Source organism: Ursus arctos, unplaced genomic scaffold (genome assembly GCF_023065955.2).
Source record: "Ursus arctos isolate Adak ecotype North America unplaced genomic scaffold, UrsArc2.0 scaffold_26, whole genome shotgun sequence".
Taxonomy (NCBI): Eukaryota; Metazoa; Chordata; class Mammalia; order Carnivora; family Ursidae; genus Ursus; species Ursus arctos.
In genome coordinates this window covers 14,147,525-14,170,799 of record NW_026622941.1, presented here as the reverse complement: position 1 = coordinate 14,170,799, position 23,275 = coordinate 14,147,525, and the positions used below count along the sequence as shown (strand labels likewise).

Sequence of the window (23,275 nt, the reverse complement as noted above, 5' to 3'; positions counted from 1 at the left end):
CATTTACATTCGTGAGTTTCCTCAGAGAGCGTGTGGGCAGGACACCGTAGAGAAGGTATTTACATCATTGGGAAGAGTTTGGTCTCCCTGTTCCAGTTCAATGAGCAATGGATATTCAGAATATGAGTAGTAGAAATCTTGAGTTATTTTACTTTATAGTAGTACCATATGGAACTTTCTTCTGAGCTTGAGACCTTTATATCCCACTGTCTATGGGAATCCCATCTTGGATTTCCCAGGGCACCCGTGGGCCAAATCAGACCCTGCCTCTTTCCTGCGTATGATTTTTCAACGTAATCCCATCATCACCTAGAGAATAAGATCCTATGCTTATTGTATAATGCCCCTACAATCTGGCCTAAATTCAATTACTAATAATTCTCTCACACATTACATTTGCATCTCCGTGTTTGGCTCTTTACATGAAACTCTCTTTCCCCCTTTGTTGCCTGGCAACATCCTATTTACAGAGGACTCTGCTTAGGCATCCACTGTAGGAAGAAAACCTTCACTGAACCCCGCCACTGTCCTACATGCCCTTAAGTCTGTATTCTCATAATATCTTATGAGTTTCTCAATTTTAATCACTTCCCGTTTTATATTTAAATGATCTGTTTGTCCATCTCTCACACTAACAATCTAAGCTGGGAAAGGCTGGATTGGATCATATTTACCTTTGTATGTGTGCTAGTGCTTAGATCAATACCTGCAAAGAATATTTCCTTTTTTTAAAAAAAATTCAAAGTGAACAGACTTAACTTTATTCTGGTTGGTTATGTTCTGAGATCCTGTCACAGAACTTGGTCTTTTATCTCAGAAGTTGAAGGTTCCCATAGAGTCAGCTGCACAGTTCCCAGAACACTAACACCACCACAGCCAATTACCAGGAGTGGGCTGTCCTGAATTGATATCCCAAAACACAAAGTCCAGGGCGTGGAGAAGGAGCAGGGAAAGAACAATGGAAGCTGACCAATCCAGACTTCTGTTTCTATTATTTCTTCTCACATGGCGACTATCCCCTGAAGTTGCTGCAGAAGTTCAGGAATCTTCAGGTAAAAGAAAAAAGCACTTGGGTGACCATATGGTGAAAGTGTTGCTAGGGGAAGGGAAGGGGACATGGGAGGGCTCTGGGTACTTTTCCTCCAAAACATTCCTAGGAAATGGAAAATGGATAAAGGCCTGTGTTGCCCGGTGGAGAAAAGAGAAGTGTTGTCCTTCAGAGAGAAACTATAAGGTGGAGTCAACCCTCCATATGTTAGTAAAACAATAAGGCCTCGGGATGATGACAGTGCCTCTAGAAACCGTGATCTCTTTGGCCACAGTATAGAGAGAAAAAGTATAGATGCCCTCAGCATTTAGAACTCCTCCCCTCCACTTGATATCCCAACACCTTCTGCTTCTTTCTCTCTCTAGATGGTTCTGCTGCTTCCCAGAAACCTGTGTCGCTCACAGATGTCCCAGCGACCATGGAATTCATTGCTGCTGCTGAGGTGGCTGTCATAGGTTTCTTCCAGGTTTGTCCAGATACCCCATTTCTGTTACCCCCAAAGAACCAGGAACATCCTAGCTCAGAGCAGCCATGACAGTCACCTGCTGGCCGGATGATACTGCACTAGAAGTCAAGGGGCACAGAGTCTGCTTTCAGCTTCTCGGTCAAGACTTCTCAATTCAAAGACGTTCCCAGTCTCTGAATTATGTGTTTCTCATACTTGCTTCAAGAGCTCTGAGGCTCTTCATCTAGGACTGCTTTGAAACTTAAATCTGTATCTGGACTGCTGAGGATGGGGCCAGAGCAAACCCAACTTCTATCATCCAGGCAACACAGTAGCCAAGGGTTAATCTCTCTCTAAAGCCTTACCAAATAGGGAGTCCTTCATCCTTCTGTCTCTTCGTTTGTTGTGAAATGTTGAAAAAAGGATGACCTTTTGAATATTGAAGGTGTTAGCCACCATCTTCCGGGTTGACTGCCTGGCCAGGGAAAGCAGCCATACATGAAAGGGCACCGCTCTGGCATTTTTATCTTTCTTTGAAGAAACATCTGGTTATTCTCACAGATCAAGCCCCTACTTTTATTGCAGGCCTTCTTAATCATTTCCATTAGTTAGTTGCAACTCGCTATCACTCTGGCAATTCTGTGTACACAGCTTCAAATGGCTGCAATGAGGTGCAAGTGGGGAAGGAAGACGGGGGTGGGGGGGTGGCAATTCTCCAGGATGAGAAATCTGAGCTGGAGACCACAACAGCCACCCTCGGGAAGGCAACAAAAGTGGGAATGGAGGGATTTGCAATAACTTAAGCAGCCACCAGATGCCGTCCGTCATTTGATCCATGAGTAATTCCACGCTAAGGAGAATTAAAAAGGGGAAGCCTAGATTAGCAATTGTTCATAGCCTCGAGTGAGCCCCACACACCCTTTCCAATGAGCAAGATACCAACTCCCTCGGCTTGACCCCAGAGGCAAGGCTAGTCAGCTTCTTTTCTTTTTGTACTTCTCCCCCTCCAGCCCAGAAAGATGTCAGAAAAGGACATGCTCCCTCCTGTTTATTGCCTGGAGCTTCCAGGCAAAGGTCCTGTGACGACAGGGAAAATGATGCCAGCTTGTTATGGAAGGACTGGAATCCTTACTTAGACATGGCTTCCCTGCTTCCTCCTGAAGGCCTGAGTTCTACAGCTGGAACGACACGGGAACAGTATCTTCACAGGCAATACCTCAGGCTTAATGCAGGGGAGGAAGACCATTCTTCCACATCCTGCACAAAGCTCTGTTAATAAAACTTCTGAGCTTCCATTTTAATTTCCTTTATTCTAATTTCTTTTTTTCCTTTTTGGCCCTTTGACAGCACCTATTTCTTACTTTTGTATTTCTTCTTTCCTCCACAAATTGTTCCCAAAACATTTGCTTCCTTGGGTAGATGAATGACAGTGCAGCCACACTCTGCAGGCCTCTGTGGTTTAGGGGCTCCTCTCTGCTAATAAACTATAAGCTTTATGGTAAGGCCAGACAGGAGTTTCAGGCTGAGCTACAATTTTGTAGTTACCTATTAGCCCACCCAGCCTGGAACATTCAACAATCTCACTGCAAACTGAGCCTGCATTCTGAGAGGTAAATGTTGCTTCACCGGACACTAAATCACGTCTATGATTTTTTTATATGAGTGAGCATATTTCTATTCCCTATTCTCTGTCTATGTCTCTCCTTTCCAATATAATCCCTGTGGGGTTTTTTCCTCTTGTTTTTAGGATTTAGAAGTACCAGCAGTGTCCCTATTTCATAGTATGGTGCAAAAATTCCAAGACGTGTCATTTGGAATCAGCACTGATTCTGAGGTTCTGGCCCATTACAACATCACCGGAAACACCATTTCCCTCTTTCGCCTGGTAAGTTGGGTGGGCTGCTCGAGCCTTCTTCCAGTTTTTCCTTAGGTTATGGATTCACGAACCTGTGAGCCTAGAAAGTGCTCTATGTCTTTAATACTAGTGATAGTACCAGGGACCAAGGAGTCAGAGACAATGATGACAAAGATGGAGGCTCCGCTCAAGCTTCCCAAACAGGTGTTGCCGTGAGATGGAAGGGGGACTAGACTGAGAGTCAAGAGGTAGGATTGTAGCATTGCTTTGTCTCTGACCAGCTGTGCGACTTGCCAAGTCACTTGACATTGTTAGCTTCAATTCCTTCATCTGTAAAATAAAAGAGCTTGACCATATCATGTCTAAGTTCATTTTGAGCTCCAAAATTTATTATTTTTATATCCTTGGGAGCTCACCTACATTCACCAAACATGTATTAAACAATCACTGTGCCCTCTGCAAGATACTGATAATAAAAACATGTTAAATATGTTCTCTGCCCTCATGGTCTTAAAATATAGTCGAGAATGTAAACACAGTTTACAAGTATCTACAATCCAAAGAGCATCACTATGGATAAAGTATGACAGTTGTTAAAAGGATAAATGCAAAGTAGAGATTCTGGCAAAAAAAAAAAATGATGAAGGAAACAACTGAACTGGGATTTAAAAGGATAGGTAACATTTGGACAAAGTAGAGGAGAATTCATTTCCAAGGTGGGAGTAATATCAAGCTTAGGAAACAGTGATGACGCCAATTTGACTGGATGTCAGGGCACATGTCTGGAGAAAAAAAAGTGTATGAGAAGTTTGATTGAAACCATATTATGGAGAACTTGAGGGTTAGTGGGTTTGCATTTAACTTGGTTGGACTGCAAAGCCCTTAAAGACTCTAGATCCGGGAATAGCATGAACAGGAATGTGTTTTTGAAAATTATTTTGGCAGCGATGTCTAGAATGAATTGTTAAGCAAAAACACAAGAGTAGAGAGGACTTTTGTTAGGCTGACAAAATCAACCATGCACTAAGGGTCTGTAGCAGAGAAGGGTCTGCAGTAGAGAAGGGACAAAAGAAAATGAAGACAAGGGGTGGCTCAGTCGCTTAAGCGTCTGCCTTAGGCTCAGGTCATGATCTCAGGGTCCTGGGATCAAGGCCCGCATCAGGCTCCCTGCTCAGTGGGAAGTCAGGTTGTCCCTCCCCCCCCTTCCTCTCCCCCCTCCCTCCTCCCCTTTCCCTCCTCCTCCCTACTCCTTCCTCCTCCCCTTCATCCTTCTCTTCCCTCTTCCCCCCTGCTCATGCACTCAGGCTCTCTCTCTCAAATCAATAAATAAAATCTTTTTTAAAATTTAAAGAAAAAGAAAAAAGTGAAGAAAAGACAGGTCCTGCTGATGATTAAACATAAAATTTCTGGAAAGGAGGCAAAGTTTAAAGCCAGAGTATGTAGGAATAATGAGGGTCCTACACAAAACTAGGGATTTCTGATGCTTTAGTTAGTTAAGTTAGTATTGTTGGTGGAATATCAAGATAAAGATGGATGGAATCTACTGGAAATGCAAAATCAGGACAAAAGATAAAGTTTTCAAGATTTCTGCACTACATGGCCTTCCCCCTCGAGCTTCCATCCTATATATTTCATTTCCCATCCAAATCTCTTTTAAATGTATTTTATATTCAGTGTCTCCAATTTTCTTCAAGCTCTTACATACCCTGCTATCTAATCTATGCCCCACACTCCATTAAAACTTATTTCTTCCCGGTCAGCATGGCTTCCATATTTCCAAACCCAATGAATGTGCTTTAGGTCTTATTTAAGTGAACATCTCTGCCATATTTGACATGGTTGACTGTCTCTTTAACATTCTTTCTTTCCTTAACTCCTAGGAACCTACTTCTGGTCCTCTTCTTCTTTTCTTAGTCTCCTTGAGGCCTCTGGCTCCATGTACACTGCTTCCTCACCCCAATGCTCTTCCCAATCTGGGTAATAGAATTTGCCTTCTGTAGAAGCAGAGACTATTTTGTTCACCACTTCAACTACAGAGGCTAGAAAAGTGTCAGTCATGGAGCAGGTGCCCATTAAGTGTTTGTTGAGTGAATCAATGAATTAATGACTATCTTTTCCTTAGGTAATGCAATTCTTTTTGACTATTATGTGTCTGCTGAGGATCTGAAATGTTTTATCTCTAGCCTGGACCTCTCTCATGATTCAAATGCTTGCTGTATATAACTATTTGGGATATTTTCATTAAGCGTTACCGTCCCAATATGTTCAAAACTGAATTTATCATCTGCACCTGTTAAATTATGCTCTTTCCTCTAAAACACTTTTATTGATCAGCTATGTTCATTTAGTCTAATTTTTACCAAATGTACCTCAAATCTGATTGAATCTATATTCTCCTTCACTCTTTCTACTTCATTCCTCATTTAGGCTCCTAGCGTCTATGGCAGAAACCATTTCAATAGCTTCTTAATTAGTCTCCGTTTGCTATTTCATATTCAATTTCTAGACTGGTATCACAATGATATATTTAAAATGGAAAGTTGACTGTGACACTCCCTTCCTAAAAACTCTTCAGTATTCTCCATTTCTTACAAGATAAAAACCAAGATATTTAATGGTACATATAGTCTTTGTGACCTGGCCACTACCTGCTTCTCTAATCCCTTTTCTAGCACATTCCCAAGGTAGGCTTTACCTGCTCGCTAAGCAAGTATACAATTCCATGACTTCACACAGGCCCCCGACTAGAATGCCACCGCCCTCAATGGCCCCTGTCACTTAGCCTCACCCAGCGAACTCCTATCCCCGTGAGTCAGTTTAGGATGTCTCCTTCACAAAACCTCCATGGAATCTTCAAATCGGCCTACCTATGCTTCTATAGTTCCATATCTCTATTTACATTTACCGCCTTAGAGTGCATGTCATGTATCTCAGTGTCTGTCTCACCTAATAGTGACATTAGACCATGAACTATTCAAGGGCGGGAACCACGACTTATGCACATTTTATTCCAAAGCTGCACAATATGCCTCTGGTCATGAGGACACTCAGAAGTGCCCGAGAAACTGACTCATCCCAAAGACCATCTGAGTCCCTAATCCTCGGTCTACCTGGACAGCAGCTGCAGGTTGTTAGTTTCACCATTGTGAAATAGGATTAAACTGAGCTCCTCCATGAAAAGCTTTGGTAAGACAGGTACAGAAGGTTAGGCTAATGCCTTTTATGTGACTGCAGAACCACGGGGAGTAACCCTTCCATAGACATGCTCATCAGCTACATGTCCACAAGTACTTCTTTCCCAGTTCGGTGTTTCTAAATCTCACAAAGGCCTGATTTAAAAGTCTTAGCACTCAAAATATTTAAAAATTCAATAAACAAACAAACAAATAAATAGTACTACCAAGATACACATGTGGGGAAGAAAAGGCAGTGCTGTTGCTTCCAAGGTCTCTACAGGCTTTCCGACCTCTAATGGGTGCATTAGCCTAGCTCGCAATGTGTTCTTTATAGAGCCCTGTTGAGGACTTCCCAGGGCAGTTCACGTTTCTTTAGCACTAGTGGCAGACCTCCTCTGAATGAACTCCTGGGAACCTGTGCGTGAGATTATTGATGTGCCATACCAAGAGCAAACAGCCTGGTTCCGGCCCTACTCCGCTGGCAGGTCCGGGAGAAGTTCCACCTGTGCCATGACAGCTTTTAGAGAAACATGTTTTTCTCAGTTTATACTTTCAAAAGTTTAGTCTGTATTTTAATAGAACTATTATTTAGGAGTTTGGGATGACGTTTTCTTTCTTCTTTTTTTTTTTTTTTAAGAACATCAATCAAGACTATTCTTTTATAAATTGGGAAAAGTGAACCTGTTGGGAAATTTGGGGTACCTGCCTTCATCTTAAATGTATAGTTCATTCTATTCATTTTGTTTGTTTGTCTTTAGTGCCTAACTTCTGATAGACATGATGCTAGGTGTTTGTCAGTGTTTTACCATTTAATTCTCAAAAGAATCTGATGAAATAATTATTATTATCCCTGCATTATCAATAAGGACACTAAAGCTCCATGATGCATAGTCTCACAGCTGTAGAATAAACAGACGTCTGATTCATACCCAGCGTTGCTATCTCCAAAACATGCCATTTCTGTGATACTATGGTGACTTTCTGAAGTACTTATGCCTGACGAAAACATTTGTTTCTACTCCTAGATTCTATCAGGCTCCTCATTCTCAAGCCTACTTGTTTAAACCTTCTCCTAAACCATTTCTCTATCCCCCGGAACTACTTAAACCCTAAGATTACTTCTCGAGATTTAATCGAGGCATTACATATTTTGGCAAAGAAATCTCAGAATGTAGACATAGAGAATTTTCAATTGTAAGAGCATATTTAGAGACGAGCTGGCATAATGGTAAGGGGAAAAACAGGAAGACTGTAAGGAGTGGACATTGCTGGATGCTTTGAAATGTTAGAGCGATCCAAAGCCAGCAAATGCTATATATGCATGGAACACATCGCTCTCCAGAAACAGTGCCGGCCAACTACATAAACGTGATCAGAAAGAATTCAAGTCAGTGAAACAATAAAAAGTTGTGTATGACAACCTGTTTGGTGTGTATGACAGCTTGTCTTTTGTGAATATGACTGCAGGCAGGCCCTCCACCCTCTCTGACAGCACCTCCTTGTTGCCCTAACGGAGATGGAATCCTGGGTTGAATAAACCATGAGCCTGTTCTAAAATGGAATTTCAGATATTATTTGAATGTTTACCCTGCTTTGGGTTTCCTCAATCACCTCTATTTTAAGAACTATACTTAGCCTAACTTTGACCCAGTGGGATAGTCCTGGAAACACAGTGAAGGCATTCTTTCATTCTTTGGCAGGTTGTGTGCTGGATTCCTATTATAAGAAATGCACCTTGCCAAACAAAGAGAATCAAAAGGAACTAGTGCATAAAAATAAGCTAATAAATGCAAGAAGTGAGATATGTCAAATTATGAAGTATTTTTTTGTAAAGTATATATTTACCGAATACATGGCGAGCTAAGCACTTTATGAAAACCAACGCAGGAGCGTGAGGGTATTTGTTTCACAAATGATTTCTCAGTGCTATTCAAGACACTTAATACTATAACTATGGCGTAAACCAAGACGACTTTGACACAGTTTATGAAAAACTAGGTTCTTAATTAGAGAAATACACAGGAATTCAAAGGAATATTGTTGAAGTACTAATGAACAGGAAAAAAACTAATCGGTTGGTATGATACAGTGTCTAAAACATAAAACAATCCACTTCAAATACTCTTGGGAAGACTCAAAATTATATTTTAAGGTGGCAACCCTTCTGGCTTACTGTTTCTGTTTTTCTTCTGGTGCCTCTTTTCTCGGGGAGAAAAAAAAATATGATATCTCAAGTAAAATTCTTTCCAAAACCTGGAAAAATATATAAAAAATTTTTTCCCCAACTCTTGGTTTCAGGGTCGGATTTTCTGTCCAGTGCATTATGCAAATCATTCCCTTTACAGAAGGGAGATTTCCTGTTCAAATGTTTTCAGAAACCCTACACATGAATGTTCCAGAGTTTATTAGACATGGTGAACTAATCCGCCATGTTTTGTTTAAAAGAAGCACTACACACTGGAGAGACTTCAGGAGAGTGGATTCTATTAAAACTCTTTGCTACTTAGAGAATGTTATCACCCCTTAACATCCTCTGCCTCCAGTATACTGCATTCCTGACGTCCAGAAACACCTGGAGTAACTGGCACTTCCTGTTCTCCCTGTTCTGGGAAATGGTGAGGGACTGCCTGGAAAAGAGCAGCGAGGGAGGGGCTGCTGGCCACAGCGCAGCTCTGTTAGCTGAGGCGCGGCCACCAGGCCTGCAAGTTCCTAGACAAATAATCAGGAAGTATTTAGACACATGAAATATTAAAAGGGCCCCGGTTGTGATTATAATAATGATGATTCTGATGTTTGCAATTAGCAAAGCCTTAAGTGTGAAGGAGACATGCCAGCTGGCAAAGCCGCAGCTCAGAGACTGTGCTCATTTTCTTTTCTTTTTTTTTTTTAATATTTTATTTATTTATTTGACAGATAGAGACAGCCAGCGAGAAAGGGAACACAAGCAGGGGGAGTGGGAGAAGAAGCAGGCTCATAGTGGAGGAGCCCGATGTGGGGCTCGATCCCATAACGTCAGGATCACGCCCTGAGCCGAAGGCAGACGCTTAACCGCTGTGCCACCCAGGCGCCCCTGTGTGCTCATTTTCTTTCTCTCCTGACTCTCATTGACTCTCAGAGTAGGATGGGAGGGGCCGCCAGGCAAGGACTCCCCCCTAGGAAGACTTTTTCTCTTGCTTTGCTATTTCTGCCCCAAGCCTTCTGCTCAGAACTTTGTGAATATTAAAATAATTAAATATACAGAGGGAGTTCACATTTTAAAATATCCTATGGTTTCGGTGATGTTTTTTCAAAACTCTTATTTTGAAATACATTTTTATGCACTTCAGCATTTATTTGTTTTATAAATTTGAGTTGTGAGCACCGGCATAAAATAAAGTGATTAAATTGCTAACTGAGTGAATGTCAAGCACTCCTGTGCCTCAGTGCCTAACATACAGCAGGCACTGGACAAATAATTCATTCGCAAGGTGCTACAAGAGAATGACTGGGTATATTCAGAATTAATATTATTAACCATAGAGTGCATTGGGCTTCTTAAAGGTGCATATTGCTTTTAACTAACCCGATGGGAGACCACCTTGAACAAAAGAAGAGAAAAATAGGCAATGGGAGTCATCATGGAAATGACGATAAGGAACAATCTCAGATTCCTACAGTTTAGTGACTTTATCTTTGTCTGAATTCCCTCCTGCATAAACTAAAAGGAGACTTACCTCTGACGTTTCTGGGTAGACTGAGAGAAAGTATCTTGGGGCCAAAACAATGGTTCCGATCCAGTGCAAGATCAGATCGCGTAGGACCTATATGAGATAGCAGGTACAAGGGAAAGGGGTTGAGATGTCCAAGGGTTGGTGCCCAAGGATCTCAAACTATTTTAGGAAACAGAACCGTTCAGGAGCTAACATTTGTCTATAGGCATAGCTGCTATGGGTGATAGAAGCATAATCTTATGCCTTTATGGGCATGAGTAGATTGGGGGAGGGGAATGGAAAACTCTGGAACAGTGATGGACAGTATGAAGTCCTATGTTTTAATATATCTGAATGCTCTAAATGCAAATATGGGATAATGGACTAGATAACCCTTCCACCAAAACCAATTTATTTTAAAAGCCAGGCAAGCAGAAAAGGAGGGAGGAAGGCTTTGGAGAACAAGCAAAAGAGGGAGAAAAGTCTAAACTAAGATCTAGAAAAGATGAAAATCCAAAAAGAAAATGCTGCATTGGGACTGTTTTTTTGTCTGGGGAGCTTTTCCTGCCAGTTCTTGAAGCAGTCAAGAGGTTGAGAAGTTCACTAGCTTTTTTAAGACCCTCGAGAAGCCAGAAAAGTAAACATCGAAATTCAAGGCCCAGAAGCAGAACTAGGAGGTAGATTTAGTAAAACACCATTTGCCCCTCTTTCGACCCTAAAGAACAGTACCCTAAGAACGAGGATGTACCATAAGTAGATCCGCCCTCCCAAGGACTGCAACAGATTTAAATCATCTCAATCCCTGTAATTGGATTAAGATGATTATATATGAATATATAAATATATATATATACCCATGCATACATGCATATATACCAACACACATACACCACTACACATACATAATTATACACATGTATCATAGATGTAATCTACCCTTTGCTGTGCCATAGTATAATAGCTGGAACTCAAAGAAAAAGAGAAAAATTTTAAATCAGAGATTACCCTCAAAGTAATCTCAAAGGGGTTAATACTAAGTTTCACAGATGACTTCTTAGTAGAAAGAGAGGAATGCTACATATAAAGAATTATATCTTTCAAAAACTGAAAGAAAATAAATGTCAACTTAGAATTCTACCTCCAGCAAAAATAGCCTTCCAAAGTAAAGCTGAAATGAAGATATTTTAGGCATGGCGCCCAACGGATCTTACATACACTAAAAGTTATTCTCTAGGCAAAAGGCAAAACATCCCCGTTGGAAGCTCAAAAGTGCAGGAAGAAAGGAAAAGAAGCTAAACTATAGGAATGTGCATAAGTGTAAATGGATATTGACTATATGACAGTCATATGTGACTTGTGAGATTCAGAATTCAGACTCAACCTTGTGAGATTCAGAATTAAAATACACAATAATAATCACCTGTAAGTCTTCACTGTCGGGTCAAGGAATGGAGTCGGAAGGAGGAAAACTATTAGAGTGTTCTAATGTCTGCATTGTCCAAGAAGAGACAAAATTGCCAGTTAAAGTTAGATTCAGATAATTAAAGAATGCATGTTGTGTAATGCATGCTGGTAATCCTCAAGAGAATGACAGTAGCACGTATAACTTCTAAGCCAATCAAGGGAAAGAAGGAATAATAAAAAGTGCTCAATCAATTCAAAGTTGTCCAGAAATGAAAGAAAGTGGGATTTGGAACAGGCCGAACCAATAGGAAATGCACATCACAAGACAAAGATAGCAGACTGGATTAAAAAATACGACTTTGTGCTTTTTACAAAAGACATATCATTTTAAAACACAGGGGCCCATGTAAAATATAAAAATAGGTTAAAAATAAAGGGATAAATCCTATGATGCAGCAATTGCACTACTAGGTATTTACCCAAAAGATACAAAACTACAGACTTGAAGGGGCACATGCACCCTGATGTTTACAGCAGCATTATCAACAATAGCCAAACTATGGAGAGAGCCCCAATGTCCATGGACTGATGAATGGATAAAGAAGTGATGTATATATACAATGGAATATTACTCAGCCATCAAAAAGAGTGAAATCTTGGGACTCCTGGGTGGCTCAGTTGGTTAAGCATCTGCCTTCGGCTCAGGTCATGATCCCAGGGTCCTAGGATCGAGTCCCGAATCAGGCTCCTTGCTCAGAGGGGAGCCTGCTTCTCCCTCTGTCTGCTCTCCTCCTGCTTGTGTTCTCTCTCTCTCTCTCTCTCTCTTTCTCTACCTCTGACAAATCAATAAGTAAAGTCTTAAAAAAAAAAAAGAATGAAATCTTGCCATTTGCAATGACGAGGATGGAGCTAGAGTGTATTATGCTAAGCAAATTAAGACAGTCAGAGAAAGACAAACCATATGATTTCACTCATATGTGGAATTTAAGAAACAAAAGAGATGAACACATGGACGGGGGAAGGGGGGAAAAAGAGAAAGAGAGAGGGAAAAAAAACATAAGAGGACAAACTGAGGGTTGATGGAGGGAGGGAGGGAGGAGATGGGCTAAATGGGTGATGGGTATTAAGGAGGGCACTTGTGATGAGCCCTGGGTATTATATGTAAGAGATGAATCACTGAATTCCAAAATCAATATTGCACTGTATATTAACTAACTAAAATTTAAATTAAAAAAATTTTTAAGTAATTCCTACCTAAAGAAAAAAAAGTAAAAGGATAGAGCTATACCATGCAAGTACTTCCAAAAGAAAGTTGATACAAACATATTAATGTCAGACAAAGTAGTCTTTTAGGCAACAAGAGATAAAGAATGATGCTTTATAATGATACATATTTCAATTTGGCCAGAAGATGTAACAATTCTAAATTTGCATTCATCTAATAAATGGCCTGAAAACGTGTAAGCAGAAAGTGACAGAATTGTAAAAAAAATGAATAAACGCACAATCACAGTGGAAGATTTTAATACTACTCTCTTGATAGAATAAACTGATTAAATAAATCAATAAGATATAGAAAATTTGAACCACGAAATGAACCAAGTGAGCTGTTAGTATATACAGAATATTGTATTTGAAAACTGCAGAGTATACATAATTTTAAGGATACGTATAACATATCTAGAAGTTGACAAATGATATAAATAAAATGTAGAAATTAAGTTAGAAATTAATAAGATAAATTAAGAAACACACTTCTAAATAGCCAGTAGGTTAGAGAAGAAATAAGAACAGAAATTGGAAAACATTTTGGACTGAATGATAAGAAATCTACATAAAAATTTCTGAATGCCTTTATAGCCCTGTAAGAGGGAAACGTGTGATTTTAATGTATATTTTAGAAAAGGATAATGCATCCATTTTAAAGTGAGAAAAATGAGTTCCAGTTAGATTTCCAATCTATTGTGAAAGATAAAATAGTAATGTTTCTAGAAGATAATATAAGAGAATATCTTCATGACCTTGGTGTAGTCAAAGAGTTTTAAATAAAACAAAAACACACACCAGCTGTAAGGGAAATGATTAATAACCACAACTACATTGAAATCACCTTCTGTTTATGAGCAATAACTAATAAAAGGGAAGGTCCCGGTGAGGGAAGATAATGCAATATAGAAACAACAAAGGGCTCATGTACAGAATGTATAAAAATATCTTCGAACCAGCAAGAAAAAGATAGACAATAGAAAAACAGGCAAGTGATTTGTGTAGGCACTTCATAAAAGAGGACACGCAAGTTGTTACTCACGGAAATGCCATCTGGTTAGAGTTTAATCCATTTACCTCAGCTTCAAGGCCCTTTGGAAGTTTGCCCCAGCCCACCCTGCTAACCTTGTCTCTCTCCTACTAACTCTTTTTTTGTTTGTTTTGTTTTAATTTTTATTTTGTTATATTAGTCACCATACAGTACATCTCCAGTTTTTGATGCAATGTTCCATGATTCATTATTTGCATATAACACCCAGTGCACCATGCAATATGTGCCCTCCTTAATACCCATCACCGGCCTATCCCAATCCTCCACCCCCTCCCCTCTGAAGCCCTCAGTTTGTCTCCTACTAACTCTTAACATCACTGTTATAGTCATAGCAAACCAGCGGCAGCTTCCAGAACATGGCATCTCACATCTTTTTGCCTTTTTTTTTGCCTTGCAAATGCTGTGTTTTAATTTACAACTCCATCCCCGTCCTCATTCACCTGACCAAGTTTTAGCTACTTTTCAAGAGTTGCTTCTTTCTGGAAGATTTCTGCTCTTCCTTCAGGTGACATATGGGCCTGCTATTCCCCTGTGATGACGTTTCTGTTCACTTCTCTGTCTCCCACAGGACAGTGTGTTCTTTGAAAGCAGAGCATATTTCCTGTTTACCTTTATGTCTTTTGAGCCTTAGTCAGTGTTTGACATGTGGTAGATAGTCCAGAAACATTTCTCAATAAATGAATAAAAACAGAACAGTGACAACTTTATCCTTTTTGCATTACCCAGGTGGACAATGAAAAACTGGCTTTAGAAAGCAAAGACATCGAAAGCATTGATGCCACCAAATTAAGCCGCTTCATTGAGATCAACAGCCTCCACTTGGTGACAGAGTACAACCCTGCGGTAAACAATAGACCTTGTTTCTAGACCCTTAAGTCCCTGCGTCAGAGAGGGTACTTGTCTCCATAGCAGAGATCCCTTCCTCCAGGAGTTCTCAGCTTTTGACCTGTTAACTGTCATTATTGTTGTTTATGTTGCTGTCCTTATTACACCCCTTTAGGTTTGATAGACTTGTCCCTATTCAACAAAGAAAGAAACAGAGTTATAAAACTTAAATACCCATTGGGGGCACCTGGGTGTCTCATTCAGTTGAGTATCCAACTCTTGGTTTTGGCTCAGGTCCTGATCTCATGGGTTCTGGGATCGAGCCCCACATCAGGCTCTGCACTCAGCATGGAGTCTGCTTGGGATTCTCTCTCCCTCTCTCTCTCTGCCCTTCCCACTTGTGCTTTCTCTTTCTCTCAAATAAATAAATAAATCTTTTTTAAAAAAGAGAGACTTACTAGACGACTAGTGAGAAAGAGAGCCAGAATGCAAAGCCAAGATAACTGGTCAAAAACTTCTGAGGTTTGCTGCCTGGGAGGGTTCGCTAAAGGCAACCCATCCGAGCAACCCTCTAGACCACACTTGTCAAACAAAATCACAATCTCTGCTAAAGGTCCATTTTTTCCCCAAGTGTCTTCGTGACCAATACTTTGCAAATACAATGAAAGTAAATTCAAAGACAAATGACATATTAAAAAATAAGGCCCCCTACTCACATATTTGGATGTTACAGCAAAGTAAAATTTCTATAAAAGCTTTTAAAACCTCTCCCTAGCTCCTTGTGGACCAGTAACTAACAATTCCTGGTCTGGCACTCCCGGCGCAGGCCTAGACCTTCACAGTGGTCAGCTTTCTTTCTAGATTAGTCTTCTTTCGGTGTTGCGTGCTGCACGCAAGCCGGGTGAAGGTTATGATCCACCTGTTCTGATAATCTTCTGCGCGTCTCACTCGACAGCCGCTACAGGGGCCTTCTATGCCTTGTCTTTTATTTTCCCTGACGTAGACATTAAAGTGATACTGTATGAATTTCCAGTGACTTCCTCAGTTCAGAAATGCTTTCCATCCTCTAATAACACGACTTGAGAGGCACATCTCGAGTTTTAGAACTCACAAACCATTTCTCATGTAATCTTCGCGCTGACATTTTGAGGTAGGAAAGAGAAAATTATTACACCCATTTTATGGAGGAGCACATTTAAGATGCAAGTGATTTGTTCGGGATCCCATGGTAAGCAGGAAAGGCATAATGGAAGGCAGGAAGTTTAGCTGACGATGCATTCGTTTATATTGCCTATTTCCGTTTTGCAGGAGAAGAAAAGAGAGCTCAGAAAAGTGGACTAACTTCCTCAAGGCCGTATGACTAGCAATTTGAGCTCCAGACACAGCCCTTTGCACTTGTCCCTGCTTTTTTTAATGACTCGTCTGTCTGACTGAATCCTGTGGTTTATTCCATGGCCCCACACAGCTTTCAATAGGAAACACCCCTTTTCCTGTTGACTAAATTCCTGTCCACCTCTCACACCGCGCTTGTCTTCACGGAACGGTGACTCCATTTCTACTTTTGCTAAGATTCCAAACACAGGCACCCCAGGGGGGTTGGCAGCAATAATCAAACAGGCATTTTTCTCCCAGACTGTCGTCATTCTCATGATTATGTCTACAGAGGTCAGGAGTGCATGGGGGCAGAAGAGATGATCTGAGAGTCCCTGGGTTTATGGCCCCGGGGTCCTGGAGTTCTGCAGGTGAATGAAGGTAGGGGTGAGGGCCGGCCTTCCTGAGTTCTTAGGCCTGGCCGTCTCGTCTTTTACAAAATACTGATGCTATTTTTAAGTTCCACTTCAGTAGTGAAAGTAAATCACATCAAGAAGAAATCAGGTAAGAATTTCTTTAGAGAAGCAAGTCCCACTTTTATTGTGACTTTTTTCATTTCCTATAAATGACATTTTTCACTTGGAGGCCTGCCCCCACTACTATAGCTGTTTCTCACCTGCTGTTGATGAAGAGGTTTGCACAGTGACAACAAGGAGGCAGAAACCCACAACCGTGTATTAGGCCAGCTGTATACGACCTTTTTTTTAAGGTTTATTTGTTTATTTTACAGGGAGGCAGGGGCAGAGAGAGAGGGAGAGAGTCTTAAGCAGACTCTGCACTGAGCGTGGAGCCCGATGCAGGGCTTGATCTCACAACCCTGAGATCATGACCTGAGTTAAAATGAAAAGCCAAAAACTCAAATGACTGCACCACCCAGGCACCACCCTCCCCCCAGCTGTATACTTTTAATGCACACACTTAGTACTTGCCTTCAAGGTGAAAAATCAGGCTGTGTCTATTAAGATTAAATTAATCACTTCCGAGATGCCCAATCCCTTCTATGCTAAGACAGCTGTACCTTTTGACTCCTTAGCTTTGATTTCTTGCCTTCCCCCAAATCATCCTCCATCTCTGCTATGGGAGGATAGATGCATGCTGTACATTTAAGTAGCAGGATTTAGTGGAACAAGAGATGGTTGTTTAACATCCAATCTCCCAAATTTAAAATCTAAGAACTGGCTTTAAACTCCAGGGAGAAAATCTTGGGAAAGAACTCACTGATGGCCGATAGAGCTGGAGAATCTCTACAGAGCAGTGCGTAGCTTCCAGAAGTCTACCTAGCTGCTGCCCTTCCCACCATCCTGGGAGTCTGCCCTGATGGTTCATTATTCCTCCGCACTCTTCTCTTCCTGTACACACGCTGGTTTTACAGCAGTGCTTTCTGTATTTAGGAGGGAGAAGTGAAAAGGGATGGGATATATTTAAAACAGAGACACTTGGAACACTCAGGAAAAAGAAATGAAGTGAGCCAATGCCATAGTTTCACACTCTCTCCTGTCCTCTGGCTCATGGCTGTCCCACCCCCTCCATCACGGACAAATTCATGGGAAATCACCATCTCTCATCAGCAAATAAAGGGCCAATGCTTCCGGTCTCCCGAAGAGCTTATCTTATTGCTGAGGTTTGGTAGACGGCTTCTGGCTGAGCCGGTTTAGACGGGGTTTTGCAATGAGCTATGCGTAAGGCAGCATCTCCTGATGATTGCGAGCCTGGCCTCTGGAACCAGACCGCCTGGTGCGACTCCCAGTCCTCCACTTCTGTGACTTTGGGAGAGTTTGTGCCTCCATATCCTCATTAATAAAACTGAAATTTCGGGGGCGCCTGGGTGGCACAGCGGTTAAGCGTCTGCCTTCGGCTCAGGGTGTGATCCCAGCGTTATGGGATCGAGCCCCACATCAGGCTCCTCTGCTATAAGCCTGCTTCTTCCTCTCCCACTCCCCCTGCTTGTGTTCCCTCTCTCACTGGCTGTCTCTATCTCTGTCGAATAAATGAATGAAATCTTTAAAAAGGGAAAAAAAGGAAAAAAAAATAAAACTGAAACTTCAAGGATTCAATTAGCTATATGTAAAGACCTGGCAACAGTGCCCAGCACATGAGAAACATTCAAAGGTGTGTCTGACTGCTCTTGGGACAGGAAGAGGGACTGAAAAAAGTAACTGATATGTTACATGGTGTATTCCTCGTCCATTGAGGTGCAACAGATCGCCCCCAAATGTATCCGCTTAGAATAGTAAAAATTGATTCTGTCCCACAGCTTCGGTGGTTAACCGTTTGGGAGTGGCTGGGCTGGCACTTCTGATCTGGAGGCTCTTGCATCAGTCACCTGCAGGTTTCGCTCGAGCTGCAGGATCCTCTTCACGTGGCTGGGGAGTTAGTGCCGGCTGTTAGCTCTGTGCTGTGTGAATCTCTTCATAAGGCTGCTTGAGTGCCCCACACGGGGACTGGCTTTCCCCAGAGTGAGTGATAGAAGAGACAGCAAAGCAGAGGCCACTTGTCACGTGTGACTTAACCTTGGAAGTCACGCTCTCTCATTTCTGCAATATCCCAGTGGTTACTCCGCTCAGCCTTAGCCGGCATGAGCAGGTGGGATCTACACAGTTGCATGACGGCCAGAGGGTGAGACTTTTGAGGGCCACGTGGGAGGCTAGTTACCATTTGTGTTATGGATGGACAGCTCTCTTTTATATTTCAGCCTACTTATTTCCTGGGTTGCCACTAATGTGTTTTTTTTTTCTCCTTGTGTCTTTCTTTCCACTATAACACACTTCCGTTTGCCAGACAGCGATTGGCCTATTTGATAGCATGATCCAGATTCATCTTCTACTGATAATGAACAAGGCCTCCCCAGAATATGAAGAAAGCCTACACAGATACAGGGAGGCAGCCAAGCTCTTCCAGGGAAAGGTAAGTCTGAAATGGGAGACACCCTTCTGACCACTCAGTACCAGGACACAGGACACTAAAATAGAGGAGATGAGTCCAGGGAGATAGGATAAATAAGGAAAGTGAGTATGGTTAAGCGATAACAAAGTAAGAACTGGGACATAATGAATCACATTACTCTGATTTAAAATTAAAGATCTATTTTATACTGTTAAAGGACCTATATAACCATATCTTCCCTTAGTGGGAAGTCTATTTTTTTTCCTGCATTGAGAAGTGGAGAGAAAAATAGAGACCCAAAGATGCTGAAAATAAAAATCCTCTATTAGTCACAGTGTATTTATTCTTGGCCATAACCTGTTCAAGTTTTAGACTCGGGACTTCTTTCTCATATAAAGCACCCATCATGTACCTGGTGTCTACAGATGTCCAATAACTATTTAGTTCTGTTCCTTCTCTACCTTGTGCAGCTCTGTTTGGTATCACTGAACTAGTAAATCTTCAACCACTTCAAGGCTACTGCATTAAACTAGACCTTTCCAGTGTTGACAACTGTCTGGTAGTAACATAAGCCAACTTTCTGGCAGCTCTTTCCCTAACACTGGAAGTTTTCAGTGTTTCTGAATGTAAGTGATGCTCTAACAAGAACATTCTAAAGGTTTCTACTTTGGGTTGAAGGTTTGATTTAATAATATCAAATAGTTGACATTTATCAAGCATTCACCATATGCTAAAAACCGTACTGGACATATTAAATGGATCCTCTCATTTAATCTCTCCAACAAAAGTCTATTTTGCCAATGAGAAAACCGAGTCTCAGAGAGGCTGAGTAATGTGCCAAAGTCACACAGCTCGAGAGTACCAGAAACAGAATTTAAAATGTATTACCTGCTATTCTTACGCATTTAGCTAATCACTAAAGCTGCCTCCAATTCTATGTTCTTAAAATGAAATAAACCTGATCGAAGGGATAAAATACAGAGAAAGAGAAGAAGAAATTCATTCCATTATAGGGCACAGACCACAAGTTGACTCAGTGCAAATGGCAACAATCATGCGTTGTCTCTCCTGCGGACCTTAGATAGATTTTTTTTTTCCCCTTTCAAACCTCTCCAACTGCAGGTTCTTTTTATTCTGGTGGACAGTGGGGTGCAGGCCAATGGGAAAGTGATCTCCTTCTTCAAACTAAAGGAGTCTCAACTGCCCGCCTTGGCAATTTACCAGACTCTAGATGAGGCGTGGGATACACTGGCCGGAGCAGAAGTTTCTGTGGAGCATGTGCAAAACTTCTGTGACGGATTCCTCCAAGGGAAGCGGCTGGTGAGTGGGAGACCCCAGGGTCGGCAAGTGGAGTTTTCCTTTCTGTGTCCTCTTATTTCCCTTTAAAAGTCTCTGAGCTCTACTGGATTTGATTAAGAGCAAAGGTATATGAGGATCCACGGTGGAGAGGATCGGGATGCTTACTAGGATAGAGTCGTGAGAATAGAAGTACACGTGCGTCTTTGCAAACGTCGCGGATATTCAAAGGAGCTGAATTGGGAGTTTTACTGTGTTGTTGACATTATTAATGGGAAACAGCCCAAATTCCTTGATATAAGAATTCATGAGATAAAAATAAGGGTGCATTTAGGACTTCCGGGAGTTGTTAAATAGCTCAGTTTGCTAATCTCAGAGCTCAAAACCAAGTGTGGGCTCGCAATCTAAGCAACAGTGTCATGGTGTTTTTCAGAGAGAAAATCATGAATCAGAAGAAAAGACTCCAAAGGTGGAACTCTGATCTCTCCCTGATACTTCTGCAGACTACTAAGTATTTACATGAAATGAGAAAAGGGCAACTCGAACCTCAGAGACACCAAGCAACAGGATTGCCGGGCCTTACACACACACACACACACACACACACACACACACACACAGCTCTCCATTTTGTTCCTTAAAATCTCATTTACTCTCCTTATCCTTCCTTTTAAATTGTCTGTGCTCTCTCACTATCCATGCACTCTTCTTCTCCGCATTCATACTGCGTAGTCCCATACACTGCAACACACACCACGGAGGACGCCTTTAAGAGAAGTCCTGTGATGTCCCTTTGACAGGGAGACACCCCTGGAAGGAGGCTGTTCTGGGTTGTCATTTGCTGTAACATCTGTACGCCGCACAGGACTTAGGCACACCAGAGCTTCTGCTCTTTTGTCGTTACGAAGGCGTTGGAAACTCTGCTTTCTTCACAAGCACATGTCCCTCTCGAACTCAGGGCCAGGTACAAAAAGAAGGCTTTAAACACCTTTCTGAATTGTCTTTTTGCCAGGGTCAAAAGATGTTTCCAAGTCTCCGAACTCAGCCGAAACAGACTATGTGAAAAGCCCATGCTTGTTTAGCGTTCCTAACTCCCGCCTAAATCAACAAACGCACAGTAAATAAAGAGCCGTAATGTTATAGGAAAGGGCTGGCATCTCTTCGCGGGCCGAACCTTCTGTAAATACCCAGCTCCCCGGTTCAGCAGTGGGTACTCCCCCTTGGGTGCCCACTGTTTAGTGTCCAGCCACGAGCCACTAATGTATTATTGTTAACTCTGTGGGTGGGATGGGAGGTGGGTAGAGACCACCCCGCATGAGGATCGGTATAAATGTGGCCAAAGAGCTAGGAATCGAATTAGGTAAAAGGTCGGGGAATAGGTAAGGAGGGGGCCACTTGGTGCTGGGGCCGGCTGGGGCTGACTAAGGGTGGACTGGTGCAGGTGGGGTGTGCAACGCAGCCTATGGGAAACGGGGAGAGTTTGGCCAAGCATCGCTGGCCCCCAGGCTATGACTGTCAACACACAGATGCTACATTGTTCCCAGGAGGCCCTTGGCTCAGAAGGAAAGGGCTTAAGTGCTGAAGAGCTGAAAAACCAGTGTGCACCTAAGGACTGGTCCAAGTGAGGAACAGGGAGTGAAAGACTTAGTTGTTTCTTTCTGTGGCGAAAACGCCACAGCCTCTGAGCTGGGAGTGGGTAGCTGGCAAGGAGGCTAAGAAAGCAGCAGTGTGTATGGCACACCTCTCAGCAACCTGAGACTGATGGATTGTGGGGAGGCCATCCAGCCCATCCTCGGGGCTGCAGGAAACCACCCAGTCTCTCGCTGGAGGCTACAAAGTAGTCCTAGGATAGGCACATCCCAGAAGCCTCCCTTTGATCCTGTAAACCAGAGCTCTTGACATTTACGGTCAGGAAATTCTTCCTGATATCCAGCTGAGGTCCTCTAGCCGCACAAACGCGTTTCTTCTTACCTGTAGTCCATGGAAATTCGTAACGGCTGCCAATCACCACCATCTCCAAGTGGCACCTCCAAGGCTTGCTCGTAGCTCTTCACCCCTTGATCCAGTCTTCTTTTCTCCATACCTACAGTCCAGCTCTTCAGCCAATTTGTTTTATTTCCAAGTCATTCGATTAGCTTTCTTATTTTTCTCTCTTCCTTCTTTCTCAACTTTCCCTCTTTTTTTTTTTTTTTTTTTTTTTTGCTTAAAATAGAGGATTCCAAACCACTGCAGGAATTTGGTAAACGTTAAAAGACAAATTCCCACGAGCTATATTTTGTTCCACGTTGGGTTCGTTTGTCAAATATTTCGCTTGAAGTATTTCCCCCAATAGCTCCGGTCAACACTGACTACATCTTTATGGTGCATTTTGCTGCCTGATGATATTTTATAGCAATTTGATTATATATTGCCTTTGTATGCTTATTTTTATCTTTGTTGTGTTCAATTGAATTTTTCCTTCAGTTTATGGTTCCCTAAAACTGCCAGATATTTTTGCCTGTCTTCTTCACAGCCAATATGTTCTCTGTAGCTCTGATGACTCATGACCAAAGAATGCAACTCTTTCAAAAAGAAGAGATTTCTAAAGTTTCTCATTCATTCACTAAATATCAGATTTAGTATCGTAAAGTTCTTTAGTTTCTTGATCTTGTCTATCTTTGGGCAATATTTTCCTAAGACTCTACATTCATTTCCCCAAGGCCATGTGATCGTTGAAATATCTAGATATATCTTAGCTACTTTTCGTTATGGACTCATTTTTTTCTTTATTTTTTTAAATTTTTTTTTTATTCGACAGAGAGAGAGAGACAGCCAGCGAGAGAGGGAACACAGGCAGGGGGAGTGGGAGAGGAAGAAGCAGGCTCCTAGCAGAGGAGCCTAATAGGGGGCTCAATCCCACAACGCCGGGATCACGCCCTGAGCCGAAGGCAGACGCCTAACCGCTGTGCCACCCAGGTGCCCCAGGA

The 23,275-nt window shown here is 41.9% G+C and overlaps 1 protein-coding gene and 1 long non-coding RNA gene across 2 annotated transcripts; one reads left to right on the top strand and one right to left on the bottom strand.

Annotated features, from left to right (window-relative positions):
* The first annotated feature begins 601 nt into the window (after positions 1 to 601).
* On the top strand, positions 602 to 20,843 carry ERP27 (endoplasmic reticulum protein 27). The gene is made up of 7 exons (XM_026502361.3): positions 602 to 1,052; positions 1,414 to 1,514; positions 3,241 to 3,378; positions 14,661 to 14,777; positions 18,909 to 19,034; positions 20,136 to 20,333; positions 20,743 to 20,843. Exons 1-7 carry the CDS (start codon positions 959 to 961, stop codon positions 20,788 to 20,790), a joined length of 822 nt encoding a protein of 273 aa, XP_026358146.2. The 5' UTR covers positions 602 to 958; the 3' UTR covers positions 20,791 to 20,843.
* On the bottom strand, positions 602 to 22,478 carry LOC123001215 (uncharacterized). The gene is made up of 3 exons (XR_006409850.3): positions 22,281 to 22,478; positions 10,238 to 10,324; positions 602 to 2,343 (listed from the first exon to the last, which is right to left on the bottom strand). It is a non-coding gene; the product is annotated as an uncharacterized LOC123001215 (long non-coding RNA).
* Positions 22,479 to 23,275: the final 797 nt, after the last annotated feature.

Excerpts from the sequence above, each read along its gene's own strand:
- ERP27 (XM_026502361.3), top strand. The coding sequence starts at position 959 with ATGGAAGCTGACCAATCCAGACTTCTGTTTCTATTATTTCTTCTCACA. Across the intron at positions 14,778-18,908 it reads TGACAGAGTACAACCCTGCG|ACAGCGATTGGCCTATTTGA; the intron begins GTAAACAATAGA and ends TCCGTTTGCCAG. Across the intron at positions 19,035-20,135 it reads CCAAGCTCTTCCAGGGAAAG|GTTCTTTTTATTCTGGTGGA; the intron begins GTAAGTCTGAAA and ends CTCCAACTGCAG.